Raw genomic sequence first — 15,473 nt, forward strand, 5'->3', positions numbered from 1 at the left:
TTAAAAAGTATTCATATCCAGACTCCAACAGTCTGTTAGGATAATGAGGGGATCATATGACAGATCAGCAAAACCAGCTTAATCAATCTGTCAAGTACAACATTTGTGTTTTTGATAAATTGTCCAGTAGGTGTTTCTTTAACTGCAGATGCTGCTCACCACATTATGATGTTTCCTCCTCAAAGCCACACCTGGAACTTCAGTTACGCTCATGAATAATCAAGTTTTCATGCCCTAAGTTTCTGACAAAGACAACGGTGGCTGAGTGGTTAGGCTGGGTTTGAATCCCAGAGCAGGCAGGGCTTTCTGTGGAGTTTGCATGTTCTCCCGGTGTCAGCGCAGAGCTCTGGTTGCTCTAGTTTCCCCGACCTCCAAAAACATGTACATCAGGCTGGCCTGGAATGGCAGCTGCTCAGGACTTACCCTCCAACCGATCTTCCACTGTGAACTGACAATAAAACCTTTACCTTTTCAGTCCCTCCTTCTCATTTCCTTTCATCTAGTTTTTAGTCACATTTTCATCATTTTAGGTCTAGTTTTTATACCTCACCAAAATTGAAACAATAATAAAGTAACATTTGCTGCCATTCTGCTCAGACTGGACATTGATTTATCCATTCACTTTTTTTTCCTTTTGATCAAGGTGTTTATTGAGGTTTTATGTTTACACCCTGCCCCCCAGCCACAGCCAGCCAGACCCAATACAAAATGTGCAATAATAAACAATGCAGTAATAAATCATGCACATTACACTGTGATATCCCCTGCATCCAAATCCCCAAACCGAGCAAGGAAAGGTCTCCAGATGTCATAAAGTTTTTGGACAGAACCCTTTGTTGTGTATCTAATCTGTTCTAATTGTATATAGAACATGACATCCCTAACCCAGAGCCCATATACAGGTGGATGTGCATCCTTCCAATTCAATCAAATTCTTCTACGCGCCAACAGTGCACCAAAGGCTATCAAGCCGAGTTGTGCCTTTGACACACGGGCATCCATAGTCACTCCAAATAATGCAACAAATGGACAGGGTTTCAGGGTAAAACCACACGTTTTAGAAAAAATATCAAACATGTGTTCCCAAAAGCTATGTTATGTTGTACATGTCCAAAACATATGCACCAACGAGGCTGGATCTCGTTTACACCGATCACATGTAGGGTCAAAACGTTCTCTGATCTTACTCGATCTGGTCTTGGACCAGTGAAGACGATGTTCTACTTTAAATTGTATAACAACATGCCTGAGACAAATAGATGACCAAAAAATTCTATTAATAATCCTTTTCCAGGTCTCTTCTGAAATCTGCACGGACAAGTCTTCCTCCCATTTGTTTTTGAGTATCTGCAATGTCACCATTTTGTAGTTATTTAACAATCCATAAATAACACTTATGAGGCGCTTGGTATTTCGTTTGAGCTTGAAGATATCGTCCAAAAGTGATGGGGATGGAGAAGACGGAAAGGAGTCCATGTTACAGGCAATGAAGTTCCTAATCTGTAGATATCTGAAGAAGTGGGATCCAGGGATATGATATTTAGTCCTCAGCTGTTCAAAAGAACTGAAAACATTGTCAATGAAGAGTTTATGCAACGATGTTATTCCAAGGCATGTCCAGACACTGAATGCCTCATCAATTAATGATGGGGGGGACATACAATGTCTTTGCAGCGGTGAGGCATAGTTCGGTCAATTTGAAGTGCCTCCTGAACTGGTTCCACAGCTTGATTGAATGAATAACAAGTGGGTTCGAGGTGAAGCTGGAGATTGTTTTTTTCAGAGGTAACCTGGCACATAACAGAGATACAAGTGTGACATGTTCTACTGACAACTTTTCTAGAGCAACCCATGATGGCAAGTTATCATTCCCATTCACTTTTTTATGATTAGTCATATGACTTTAGTGCTGTTTGTGTCTAGGCCTCTGATTCGCCCCTGGCCTGCAGTCTGGTCCTGACTGGACTGGGCAGATGCAGATCAAACTCTAGGACATGGCCATAGTAATGTTTGAACAAAAGTCAACTCTGGCGGCCATCTTATGAGTGGCCTTTCTAACCCAGTGCACTGCAATCAAATGTTTTATTTCATGACCCTTTCAGAATTGTGATTGACCTTATACCATGTCGGGCAAATAATACAATTTTAGCAGTTTTTCAAAATTCACTCCAGTTTTAGCTCCATTTGTTCATGGATTTTCCTCAAACACTTCAAATCATTCACTTCTGTTTATATCAAATATAATTCTATCTTCACCTGGTTTGGAGCTATAGTGGAGAGGAGGAGAGGCTAAATGCTAACGCCGTCTGTGCTGTGTTTACGTGACTGAGGGCACGTGTGGCGACCAGCCAGGTACAAATGAACTCATCCAAGCTAAGGTAAAAACATATCTCAGTTGTAAAAAACGGTGGCCTATTCCTTTAAAGTCTGGTTCAGCTTATTGACTGACAATGACGTCAGTTCGGTTTTACAGAATGGGGTCCTTGAGTTGTTGGTTGAGTGTTTTTGGGGGCGTTGCCTGAAAGGTTTGGGAACCCCGTTATAGACCATCATCATTTTAGGTCATTTCAATGACAACGTTTTCCAATAAACTTAAATTTGATGCCAGTTCAATTCAATGCTTTTTAATGACATTTATGGCCTTGATTTTGGCAAATTTCATGCAATGACTTTTTGTGCTTTTAATGCCCCGTGGAAACCCTGCAAAATATATTTGACAAAATGAATACTGACAAAGTGCTCCACAGTTACGAGATGTGTCTTTAACAACAGATGCATCCAGGCATTTGTACTTGACTTCAGATTAATGTGGGTCCTTGGAGGACGTTTATGTTGCATTTATAACAATTACAGCTACTGTGAAATAAAAGGCATGGGTTTAGCATATTTCTGAGCTGTCGTGCTCAGGATGTGCTTAGTTAAAGCTCGTCTTTTTCCATTTCCTAATTTTGGTCTTTTTCAGTGAATAAAAGGCCACACGTCATCACATACAGAGGCTCAGAGACTTGAGAAGCACAGAAACTGTAAACATTAACAACGTTATAAAGCTGTGGGTTTTATGTTGGTAATGCACACTGTCATGTAAAGGATCAGGAGCCAAAGTATCTTTAGTGTTTTTTCATTTTAATAAAATAAATACATCTTTTACCAAAAGCGGCCGTTTCCCCAGAGCTGCTCAGACTGTACAAAGTGGAAGGGGACGTTTTAATTCTTTTATACACAGTATGTTGCAGGAAGAGCGTTCTAAAAGCGGGTCAAAGTCACTGATGTGTCACTTGGTCATGCCGGAGAGCCAGCCCAGTCTGAAGAGAGAGGACGCTGAGCCGTCGTCCTCCTGCTGAGCCAGCTGTTTGAAGGCACTGCCCGGCCTGTAGGGGTCCTCACGGAGCGCTGTGGGCACAGGGCGCGCCTGACCACACACACAAACAACAGGGAGCTCACGTTACCATGGTTACTCACCAAATTTACATCAAATGTTCTAATGAAGATCTTAGACAGAAGTTGTGAAAGGACAAAGGACGAACAATGAAGAAAAACAACTCAAATCTCAAGTCGGCCAAAGAAGGAGTAAAAAAGGTGTATGTGGAGGCCTGTACACACCAGGACCAGGGGGTGGGCCGCCTGGGCTCCTCGGGCACTCTGGGGCCTCCGTGCACTGGACGAGCTGAGAGGCAGCAGACCGAAGCTGGAACACAAGGGACAAAGGTCTTTTAAGGAAAATAGAAAGAATATGAAAGACTCTGCTGTAATCAGGACACTGACCGGATGTGTGTGCTGGCCAGGGGCAGGATGTTGGAGGGCTCCTGGGAGTGGACCAGGCTCCGAGCCGAATACTGCTTCTCCAGACCCGTCAGGAGCCCCAGCAGCACCTGCGCAGCACATTACAAGTAGTAGTATTAGTCTACTTCATCAAATACTTTCCATGCTTGTGTTTGGAGCATTTTTATTACACACCCCCTTGTTTCCAGATACTCAGAACTTTGTTAAGTACTTGTCAATGTCAAATGGAGCAGCTCACAAACATAAACTTTGGACATATTACTTTTTTGTATTACTTACTGTAATACGTATCAGATTATGACAAAAGTGGATCCTCCCTGCCCTATTATTTATGTCAGTATGTCAGAAAACTTTTCCAACGGACTATGAGAAACACTAACCGTAGCAATGATTTATAGAGATCGACCGAAATATCAGGCTGATATATGGGTATTTATCAGTAAGGGTGGGAGATATATCGTCTACAAGATAATATTGAAGTTATATAAAAGGGGGAACAGATAAAAAATTGGTAGAATTGGGGAAAAACATAGTAATCTATTTAAAAAATAGGACATGGGGATTAAAAATGGAGAACAAATGGGGATAAAATGGATTAAAATGGGGGAGAGAATCTAGAACTAATGTGTTGTTTTCTGCCCTTTAGTCGTCTTTTTAGGACAATTATCTTTTTGAGCGACAAGACGATGCAAATGAAGATACAGTATTTGCAGCACAGTTTTGTATATTTCTGACGGTTTGTCAAAATATCGCTGCATCATCATTATCGAGAACGTCCCCAAAAATAGCGATATATTGATTTTTATCAATATCTCCCAGCCCAATTCATCGGCCGATATCATGCAGATTGAGCCGGTATCTCCGGAACCTGAAGTGATAGAGACTTCTGTTCATTCCATTGGAAAGAACTCAGTCACAGCCTTGAAATGAGAGTTCCTCAGCCTCAGGAGCTGAGAAACATCACAGTGAAGTTTGATATATTTCATGTTGTACATTTTTTATTTCAGAACCATAAGAGGCAGACATTTACCGTCTTTCTGTTTTGGAATCTACTGACTTCTGTCTTTTAAAGTATCTACTAAACATGAATGTCCTGAATAAATCAGTCCTATGCCTCCAATAAAGCGCCCCCTGCTGTCACAGTTCAACACTGACACAGGACACATCGGCCTCAGAGAAACCCACACACTGATGCTTCATGTTTGTGTAGTAAAAGATTCAAATGCACATTGTAATAAAAGCAGAGACTGACCGCGGTCCTCTGGGACAGGCGGCTCAGGTGGCCGTTCATGTGCGGGGTGAACACATCCAGGTCAAAGGGGTCGATGAAGCCCTCCAGCCAGTCACACAACTCCTGGACCCTGCAACACACCAGAGCTCATGGCGGAGGAGAGGACGGAGGCTCAAACCTCACATGGACCTTCTCCAGAACAAGGACAGCCTGTGATGTACCGGGCAGGAAGAGTGGAAGTCATACCTGGGGTCCAGCTGAGACTGCGGCCGGCCCTCGTCCGCCCTGCCCCCCAGTGTGCAGGAGAGGTAGCGCAGGTCGAACAGCAGCTGCAGGGCTCTGTTCTGGGTCATGGGGAAGGCACCGTCCTGTGGAACAGACATGTCCAACACCTTTACTTAATACTCCTTATAGACGCTAGGGCTGGGGGCCGATATCTTTTTTTCAATAACAGTACTTTAAAGCAGTACTAAGTAACTCTTCCCCCTAGAGGCCATAAGTGCAACTGCAGGTGTAGTAGCAAGTTACGATTTTTTAACTTATTAATGGTCTTGGAGAGTAAATACTACGCTGACAGGAAAGGTGAAGGGAGAGAGGGTTACTGTGCATCCAATTATACAATGGAAATATTTTTTTTCACTCAAACTTGGCTGTAAATACTGTTTAAAGTGACGTTAGCCCGCAGTTAGCTTTGCCCGTTAGCATGTTAGCTTCTTCTTCGTGATTACATTAGTGTGTATTGCTTGCTCCGCACCGGTGGCAGTGAAGTTGCAAACATGGTTTTCTGTCCAGAGACACCAGGGGGCGATGAAAGACCCTCCAATCATCCCATAAACACTTGTATTACCCCCACAGGGACCACGGGGAGGATTTATTAAGGTAAACACGTTACTTAGTACTGCTTTAACAATACTTGGGTTTTCGATACCAATACCAGAACGATCAATCAATACCTATACTCAAATATTTGTCATATCCATAAAACAAATCAATAATGTTCATTTATTCCTTTTCTATCCATTTAATTTCTTTAGCATTTGTATCATTTGTTTGAGGTGAAACAACCAGGAAACTACAAAAGGGCAGAACAAATTTTCTCACATTTTATCCCCTAAATTTCCCCAGTTTTTCCCAATTTATTTTTACAGATTTTTTCTCATTCCGTGTCATTCTTTTAAAAACTTTTTTATTTTTTATTTTCCCCAAATGTTCTCTTTCTTTCACTTTTTTAATTTATTTAATAATCAAAACTTTAATAATACAGATTTCATACTTCAATATTTGGATACTTTTATTTTTAAACCAGTAGAACCTAACCCTTTTCTCTCGATACCAAACAGTTCTAGTGGAGGATGTGGAGCTCTAGTGGGGGCTGTGGAGCTCTAGTGGGGGCTGTGGAGCTCTAGTGGAGGATGTGGAGCTGTAGTGGAGGATGTGGAGCTCTAGTGGAGGATGTGGAGCTCTAGTGGAGGATGTGGAGCTGTAGATGTGGGGAGATGGTACCGTCTGGTGTTGTGGCTGGGTCAGGCGTGTGAAGTGCTGTAGAGCCTGAGACAAACAGGTCTGCAGCAGCTCCTGGAGCGTGGCCCTTGGCACCGCCTGGCCCCCCACTCTGTTCACCTCCACACAGAGGCCGAACAGCAGCGCCTGCACGAACCAGGACGGCTGCAACAAACACAGGTCAGTCACACGTAGTGGATGTAGTGCAGCAGTTCTCAACAGGACCCACCATCACCATAGAAAACACAAAACTAAAGAGAATTTGATACACCTAATGTGAAAATACGGTATTTTCCTGCCAAACATTAGCATAAACAAATAACATTAAAGTGGACATGTCCTGCATATGGAGCTTATCTTATCTATCTTTGTAAGAATTAAAAAGTAACAATGAAATGCAGGTGAAAGAGCTCCTCCTGCTGGTGGTTGTAAGAATAATTTTCTTCAAAAATAACTTCCATGTTGGACGTACAGCGATGTTAGCAGCTCCGGCAGTGCGTGATAAACACTTAGAGCACAGAACAGCTCAGAGTCAATCATGTTGGATCATGGGCTGTAAAAATGTGGAGGAGAGTGTTTGGGTTTGAACAATGAGTGTAATCAACAGAGCGAAGCGCTGACGCTGTAGAAGAAGAAACAGCTACATTTAACTGAGGATTAACTCCAACTGTGTGAAAGTTGTGAAATACTACTCCAGGTGCGTCTTTGACGAGGGAACAAAGTTAGAACATGGTTTAAACCTCAAGTGTTTCTATACTTTATCAGCAGATAAAAAATGAAAGACATGTTTTCTGGTAAAGGCTTGCGACTCACTGCTGTAGTGGACAGTAGACGTGACTGACCTGGGCCGGCAGACGGATCGTAGACGTGACACTGGAGCCAGACTCGCTCTCCTCCTGGATCTGGATGTCCTCCCAGCAGGTGGCAGTGCTAAGCACCAGCCCAGCAGACTGAGAGAGGAGAGCTGTACCAAAGCGCTCCAGCAGCACCTGATCACATAGACAAGTGTTACTCCCTCAGCTGAAGGTCAGAAGGTCAGAAGGTCAGAGGTCAGGGTGAGTGTCTGACCGTGGAGAGGGCGCGGCCCCAGATGCGATACGCCTCCAGACTGCAGCTCAGCAGCTCCTCCTTTAGCAGGGCCCACTGAGCCTGTGCTGGGCTGGCCTCCAGCGCCCTGCCCCGCACAGGAGCTTTGCCCTGTCGAGGGGTGCCTTTGGGGGTGGGCTGTGACTCTGCCTGTTTCCCCAGAATGCACTGCTTCAGACTGGGGCACAGCTCTGCCATAGACTGACACAGGCGAGCCATGAAGAGCACAGGGGCCAGCTGCTGTGGGCGCGGCGTCTGGAGCTGGGCGTGGATGAAGGACAGGATGTGCCGCACACAGGCCACACTGCCCACAGTCAGGGCCTCCTCAGCGGGACAGTCCTGTCCCCGGGCCCCTGTGGCTCCTGTACTGGGCTCTAAACAAACACAGGTGTCAGATGTGTGACTAGAGAACAGTGTGCAGAGCCTGAAGCCACTCACCAGAGTCCTGAGGGGGCAGGTAGTGCTGCAGGTCCTCCAGCCGCGCTCGGAGCTGGAGGTCCAGGCTGGAGCACACGGTCTGCACACAGGGCGTGAGGGCCTGGGTCTTCATGGCCAGGCCGCTGCGGTGCTGCTGCCCTCTCTGAGACACACTCACCCAGCCAGCATCACCCGGCAGGTCACCCGCACTCTCCGACCACAAGAAAGAAGCTACATCTGCTTCCATCTGAGCCGCGGGGCCCTCGGACGGGCCCTCCAGGTCAGCCAGGCTAGAGCGGAGCATCTGCACACAGCTGCCGGAGATGCACTCCGTCTCCTCTTTCGTGATCGCCTGCAAAAACAGAGACAACATTTCTGATGTCCAACTTATTCTATTCTAACTTAAAGGAATAGGCCACCGTTTTTACATACTGCGCAGTAAAGTGAAGATTACTGTGCGGATGCCAAATTACTCCTGGTATTATTACGCCTTACAATATAGTTCCCCCTTTTATCCGCTTAGAAAATCCACATTGTTTAATTTGGTGTAATTATACTTTGTAGTGGAACACGTCACGTAACCATATTTAAATAGGGAAAACGTGGAAGAACTTGGTAGCTTCTATCTTGACCTGTTTTGGAGCTATAGAGGAGAGAGGGAGAGGCTAAATGCTAACGTCGTGACTGAAGGCACGGGTGAAGATCAGACAGGTCCTAAAGAACTCGTCAAAGCTAAGGTAAGAACATATCTCAGTATGTAAAAACGGTGGCCTATTCCTTTAAGTCTAAATATCCCATTGATGAAGTGTTGAGATGTGAGACCTGGAGCCGCTGAAGGAAGAGCTGCTCCAGGAAGTGCTCCCACAGCAGCAGGGGGCGCTCCAGCAGGCTGTGGCACACGCCGTCCCAGTGCTGGCTGATGGAGTCAGAGGAGAGGAGCTCCCGCACGGCGTCCCGGATCGAGGCCAAAGCTTTCAGGCTCTTCACGTACACCAGGAGCGAGGCCACGCCCACGCCCACATCCTCCTGACACCTGCACACACACGTCCACGATACAGGCTACTGAGACAGAGCACTGACGAGCAAAAACATCAGTGGGAGCCTCACTACCACAGAACAACACACTGTAAACTGGAAAGAGCTCAGTTACAGAAAAGTGTCCAAGTAAATCGTGTTTGCCATGTCTAAGCACCCGTGTTTACAAAGGGTAGAGTTTTAGGTGTAAGACCAATACGAACAGGGGCTTTTGCAACTGGCTGCTGGACTTTGACCGGAGACCACAGGCTGTACGGGTCAGGGACAGTCCTCCAGAACCATCACGCTGAACACGGGGGCTCCCCAAGGCTGTGTGCTGGGCCCCCTCCTGTTGACTCTGCTGACCCATGACTGCACTCCAAAGTACGACTCAAACCTCTTCATCAAGTTTGCAGACGACACTACAGTGGTGGGCTTCATCAGCAACAGAGACGAGTCAAACTACAGGAGTGAGTGAGCAGTCTGGCCATGTGGTGCACACAGCCAATGAAAGTTTCCGGAAAGTGAAATGTATCAGGAATTTCCCGCCCCTTTGCAGCCATATTGTGCGTATTTGGCCTGTCAGTGGGACAGGGGGGGTGTGCACTCACGTGTGGATCCACTGCTGCAGCGTGTCCCTCAGGTGGGCTCTCTGAATGGGCTGGGCGAGGGTCCTGAGCGTGGGCTGGAAGTGAAGGATGGAGGGGGGCAGGTGCTTGGACCAGCCGCCCGTGCTGTTGTGGTCATGCAGGACGCTGCGGCTCTCACCTGGAGACACACACACCAGCAGCAACACGAGTTATCACACACTGGAACATCACCCTCCATCTGCTGAACGCTCATCCGGTTGAAATCAGTCCATTGGGGCAACTGTGGTTGTCATGGAGCTGGAGAGTGACCCAGTGTGTCTGACCTGGAGCTGGAGGGGTGGTGACGCTCTGGATGGTGGAGAAGAGCAGGCCACAGCTCAGAGGTCCCTCGGCCGGACGGGGGCTGCCCTCGGGGGGCAGGTAGAATACAGCATAGGCCTGGAACAGAGTGGTGACCAGGAGCTCCACCAGGCTGCACACCTGCGCCTTGATCCCAGCACCTGCACAGGACACAGAGGAGTCATGACCTGCAGGAGGGCTGTGGGACAAGCACTGTCTGAGGTTTCGCTCGGGCTGCAGGTCTGCATGTGTAAATCTAATCTGGTTTGTAAGGTTTTGTAACATTTTTGACCGATTTTTCCAAATGTCTGGTCTAAAATCCTAGAAAAACATAAATACTTAGACACTCTAGCAGGGGCCGATTTTATTTTATTACTTCAGGTCTCCAATCTCTGTAGCTCAAATCTGTGACTGCTCAAGAAGGCTCTGATTGTACACAGAGTACACAATAGCACAAGGTGGGATACGTTTGGACTGGTGGAGTAGATAGTACCGTGCTGGGGCTGAGTGAGCAGCTGCTGGATGGAGGCCTTGCGGGCCAGTAGGAAGTCTGTGAGTGCCTGGCGTGGGGAGCTGCCCTCCAGAAGCATACAGGACACCAGGGCCTCGGCGATGGCCTGGTCTGACACAGCACGGCCCCGCAGCACCGAGCGGCTGTCCACCAGGATGCTGGACCTGTGGGGCATAGAGCAGCATGTTTGATCAAAGCCCAAACCCAACTCTGATCCATTAGTCAGTCGTCTCCAGCGGGACAACACAACTGCATTTTTATTAGCCTTTATATGCAGTTCACCAAATAAGACCTACGACACCAATGTACCTTAAAACGTACATGTTGTACTGTTAGACTAGTATTGACTGAATATTGAGTGATCCTTGGTGTTGAAATGTGAGAATCATGACGACACTCACCTGAACTGGCCTGTGGTGGCCAGCTGCCGCACCAGGATGGGGAAGCGTGTCAGGACGGGGCTGTAGCAGGCCCCAGAGGAGGCCGCTGACGAGGTCTGGAGCTGGAGCTGGCTGTGCAGGTGGGTGCTCAGGAGGTACAGCTGGGTGGCCCTGAGGTACTGCCCTCCCTCCAGAGAGCTCCACACCCGCTCAGGGATTTCCAGGAGCAGAGCGATCTGAGCGGCCGCGCTGTAGAACTGTGGCTGCCACTGGGACGAGCCCTGCGGACACAGGAGTTTCCTTAGATATTCATTTTCATTTGTGTAGCATCTTCCAGGTTCTAGAAGTAAAGTAAAGTAAAGAAATACATTATGTATTTAGAATTTTTAACATCTCTTCCTCAGCTTTTTGAAACAGGCCTGTTAAAGTTCAAGCTTTAACTCACGATTGATCAAAAATGAATAAATGCATTAAACACAGATTCATTGCAGATGAATTGAATCATGTTTTAACCCTGCGTACTCCTGTATCTCGAGCACCTGTGACCTGAAAGACACAGCACTTGCTTCACAAATGACAAAACAGCTGGGCTTTTCACATAGATTGATGAAATAATTGTTTGTCTGTCAATGAATTATGAGCAAATCCTTTAAAAGGTGCATTAAATATGCACATTTTTATGTGTAAAATACTTGATATTAGTGTGAATCTGACCTTTCAGTGACCAAACGGCTGAATGTGCAATTTGCGTACCATCCATCCATGTATTGTTTTTTAGAGTTTCTGGTCGGGTTTCTGGATTGGATGTAGCGTAACCATGGAGATGGTTCCATCAGCATTGAAAACCTACCAGAAACCTTGAAACCAACTGATCCTGGAGCAGCTTAGAGACCACTCACTGGGATGGAAAGTAAAGGCACCATGCACATTCAGCCGCTGGGTCACTGAAAGGTCAGATTCACACTAATATCAACTTTTGTTATTCACACACATCTCAGAACCACTACAGGCTCTGGGATGGGACAGTGCAGTACAAAATAGCTGAACCCATGAATAACTATGGTCTGTGCACCAACTAAATTGGATTGATCAGAGATGAAGCTCTGGCTCCTACAAGGGAAGCTGATGTGTGTATAAGTGATGGGCAAAATGAAGCCAGGCTTTGAAGTGTGTGTCGAGCTAAAGTGGGCGTGCCAAATGAACCAGTGGGTTGATGCAAGCCTAAAACTTTGCTCTTATAACTCGCATACACATATTATATTTCAAGTTGGCACCGGAAAAAAAGAAAATTAACATACTTTATTAATTGTAATACATTCAAATCATCAGCAGATGGCAGTAGAGAGCGAGGCTTCAGTTTGAACCAGTATCTGACCCGGAGGGCCGAAAAGCTTCATTGGTTCACGAGGCTTCATTCTGCCCATCACTAGTGTTTATTTGTCTAGCGGAACGAGTTTGGACAATTCTTTAACTTGTAACGAACATGTTGACTGTGTTTACCAGAAAGCTCAGCAAAGGCTTTTCCTGCTGCGTCGCTGAGAGGGTTTGAAGTCAGTGACCACATCTTAACAAGGGTTTATCAGTGTTTAATTGAGAGCGTATTGATATTTAACATAGTCTCTTGGTTTGGTCATTTAACTGTCAAAAACAAAGCTAGACGTAGCAGAGTTGTTAAACAGGGCAGTAAAATCACAGGCCAACAACAAACCACTTTGAGCATTACAATAAAGCAGTGCGGCGTGTCTGCAATAAGATCACAGAGGACGATGTCCATCCACTGTCCCGTTACTTTGAGCTCCTTCCATCAGGGCAGAGGTACAGACTTCCTTGTGTAAAGAATGAATGTGTACAGGAATTATTTTGTTCCCTTTGCATCAAGGAGCTGAACAAGTTGTAACTAATGTCGTTCAGTCAGTCTGTTCCTTTTCCTTTTTTTTGACGAAGTGAATCTGCTGCTGCTGCGTGTGCAATGAACTGATTTTAATATTATGTTGAGTATCTTTGCTGGGCAAATGTATTTGAACGTGTGAGCTGTGTAAGCCAAAATTTCTGCTAACGTTTTTCTATTCTATTCTCTTTACAGGCAGGCATAACTCCACTCACAATCCTCACTTACAGAACAGATAGTGGAGCTTATTTCCCCAAACTGTCCCTTAAAGTCTGTCCTCTTCAGTACCCAAAGAGGACAGTTCTAGTTTTAGTTCAACATTTACAAACTTAGTTAAATTTCAGTCTTGTTTCGACACAAAACTAGTTACTCATGATTTGTGTTTAATTAGAATGGACCATATTGTGTTGCAATCATTTACTTATAGTTGTATTTACTTATAGCCGTATACTTATAGCCGTATCGCAAGTTACTTCAGTATCATCCAGCCCTACATCTGACTTTTTGCAACAACGTTAATAGGGATTCAAATGGTGATTAATTCCAAATTATTGAACCCTCAAAAAGCAACATTTCACTACAAGACAGAGCCAGAGCAGGCATCATGGTTCAAGAGTGTAGGTGTGGAGAATAGTTTCATCCTCTCCTAGATGCACCCAGTTGCATGGTTGTACATAGACCACCGATCTGTGGCACTACATACTGCACTGTATAGCTATATTTCAATACGCGGCCCTCAATAAAAAGAAGGTTGTGCCCCCCCGGTTCCAGAATCTCCTGTGCGGGCAGAGCACTGGAAAAGGAGAGACGGACACGGCAAAGGTGGACGCACAGAGCCGAGCGCAGAGGCAGAGGAGTGGGCTGCGTGTTGCAGACGTACCCGGTGCTGCGTGTTGTCGCTCCGGCCGTGGCCCTGCAGCTTGAGGCCGCTGCAGTAGCGGCCCATGTCGGTGACAGCTCGGAGGACGCTCTCGGAGCTCTGCCTCATGTCTCGGATGGTGTCGGCGGCGTCGATCAGGTCCCGGTACCGCTCCCCCACCATCTGCCGCAGCTCCTCCTTCTTCTGCTCGATGTCCCCCCGCACTCTGCGCTCGATGCGGCGGATGTCCTCGGTGCTGTAGCGCTCGAACAGCACCGAGGGCTCCTTCAGCTCGGAGCCGCGCAGAGACACCGCAGCAGCGTCCGCCATCTTTGTAAACACAGCGGCTGCTTCCGGCTTCCTGTTTGTGTACGTCAGCTTCTATGACGTCAGCGCGCGGACGTGTTGCTCTTACTTCTTCTTCGAGTTTTCCGGCGCTTGCATTACCGCCACCTACCGCCAATATAAACCCACATTTCAAAGCCATATTTCATAAATAAAGATAACCCAGTAAAAGATTATATTTGCCGTTTTTGAAAAGATGGCAGTTACAAGTATGGAGTGAATGAATAATGCAATGTAAAGTGTCTTTGAGTGTCCAGAAAAGCGATGCATTATTATTATTATTATTAGTATGAGTATTATTATTATTATTATTATTATTAGTAGTAGTAGTATGAGTATTATTATTATTATTATTATTATTATTATTATTATTATTATTATTATTATTATTATTATTATAAGTGATGGTGAAAGTATTGAACATATCTTTGTCCTTTTGTTCAGTACAGAAGAAGAATTACCACACAAGAATAATTGGAAAGAGTGAATATTGTTATATTTTACTGACCTTTGATAATACCACCTTCACTTCGGATGAAACATTTATAATACGTTTAATTATAATACTAGCAAAATATCAGATTTCAAACCCTATGTGGCCTCTCTTGAGAAAATGAACTAAATCCATCAAGCTTCTTGAAAATTAGAACCCTGTGATTTTGTTATTGTTTTGTGTTTACTGATTGAATAATACTTGAGCATGTTGCATCTACCGGTATGTGTATGATTTTGCACTGATGTTTAATAAAAAATGATTAAAAAATCTTCCACGCGCATGCGCAGTAGTACACAAGCAGCACCTCTCGAAAGCAGGAAGAAGCGGCCAGTGTGTACCGTACCGTACCGTACCACACTAGGGAACATGTCGGCAAAGGGAGCCGCTCTGGCCGCTCTGATGCAGCGGCTGACCGCGGTCACTGAGGAGATCTGCGCGCTGTTCGAGCGGACCGTAGCGGAGTACGAGGAGGAACTGGCCCGCTCCAGAGCGGAGGTCCAGCGGAAACAGCAGCTCCTGGACTGTGCTCTGAGCCCGGCGGTCCACGTTCACAGATACACGGGTAACAACCACACACACACACACACACCGCGAAGTTACATTATGCAAAAAACAAAACACAAAAACAAAAAAAAAAACTGGTTAATGCACTGCAATTCTAATGAAACTATCAATTATGCTCATACATGTATTCATTTAATTGAAGGCTTGCGAAAATGTCAACATTTGTCCATTCCCAAATGATTTCTCCATTCAAACATTTGCCAAACAGAATAAAACAAGGATTCATGCTCTCAAAGCAAAGTTTATTCTCCACCACCAAAATGCAGTTTTTATTCAACAAAACAACATGTACAATTTACAACGATTCAGTCATTTCACACTGCATGTCTATTCTCAGGACTAGTCATTTGCTATTTTGTCGGTAATACTTTTGCTGACTTAAACGGAAATAAAAAACAGGCCATGAATAATTGATTTACCACTTTCTGATATTTGCCTTGACTAATAAACAAAACAAAGAAATAAAAAATGGT

The 15,473-nt window shown here is 45.5% G+C and overlaps 1 protein-coding gene across 1 annotated transcript; it reads right to left on the reverse strand.

The window, feature by feature from the left end:
* Positions 1–3,271: 3,271 nt before the first annotated feature.
* cog1 (component of oligomeric golgi complex 1) lies at positions 3,272–13,945 on the reverse strand (the record flags this gene model as incomplete). Its single annotated transcript, XM_079565090.1, has 15 exons — positions 13,617–13,945; positions 10,870–11,129; positions 10,451–10,632; positions 9,942–10,118; positions 9,640–9,796; positions 8,837–9,047; positions 8,036–8,366; positions 7,580–7,971; positions 7,354–7,500; positions 6,515–6,676; positions 5,258–5,379; positions 5,033–5,141; positions 3,763–3,869; positions 3,601–3,685; positions 3,272–3,409 (listed from the first exon to the last, which is right to left on the reverse strand). Exons 1-15 carry the CDS (start codon positions 13,923–13,925, stop codon positions 3,272–3,274), a joined length of 2,889 nt encoding a protein of 962 aa, XP_079421216.1. The 5' UTR covers positions 13,926–13,945.
* Between the last annotated feature and the right edge of the window lie 1,528 nt (positions 13,946–15,473).

This window comes from Gobius niger (assembly GCF_951799975.1).
Source record: "Gobius niger genome assembly, chromosome: 10".
Classification (NCBI taxonomy): Eukaryota; Metazoa; Chordata; class Actinopteri; order Gobiiformes; family Gobiidae; genus Gobius; species Gobius niger.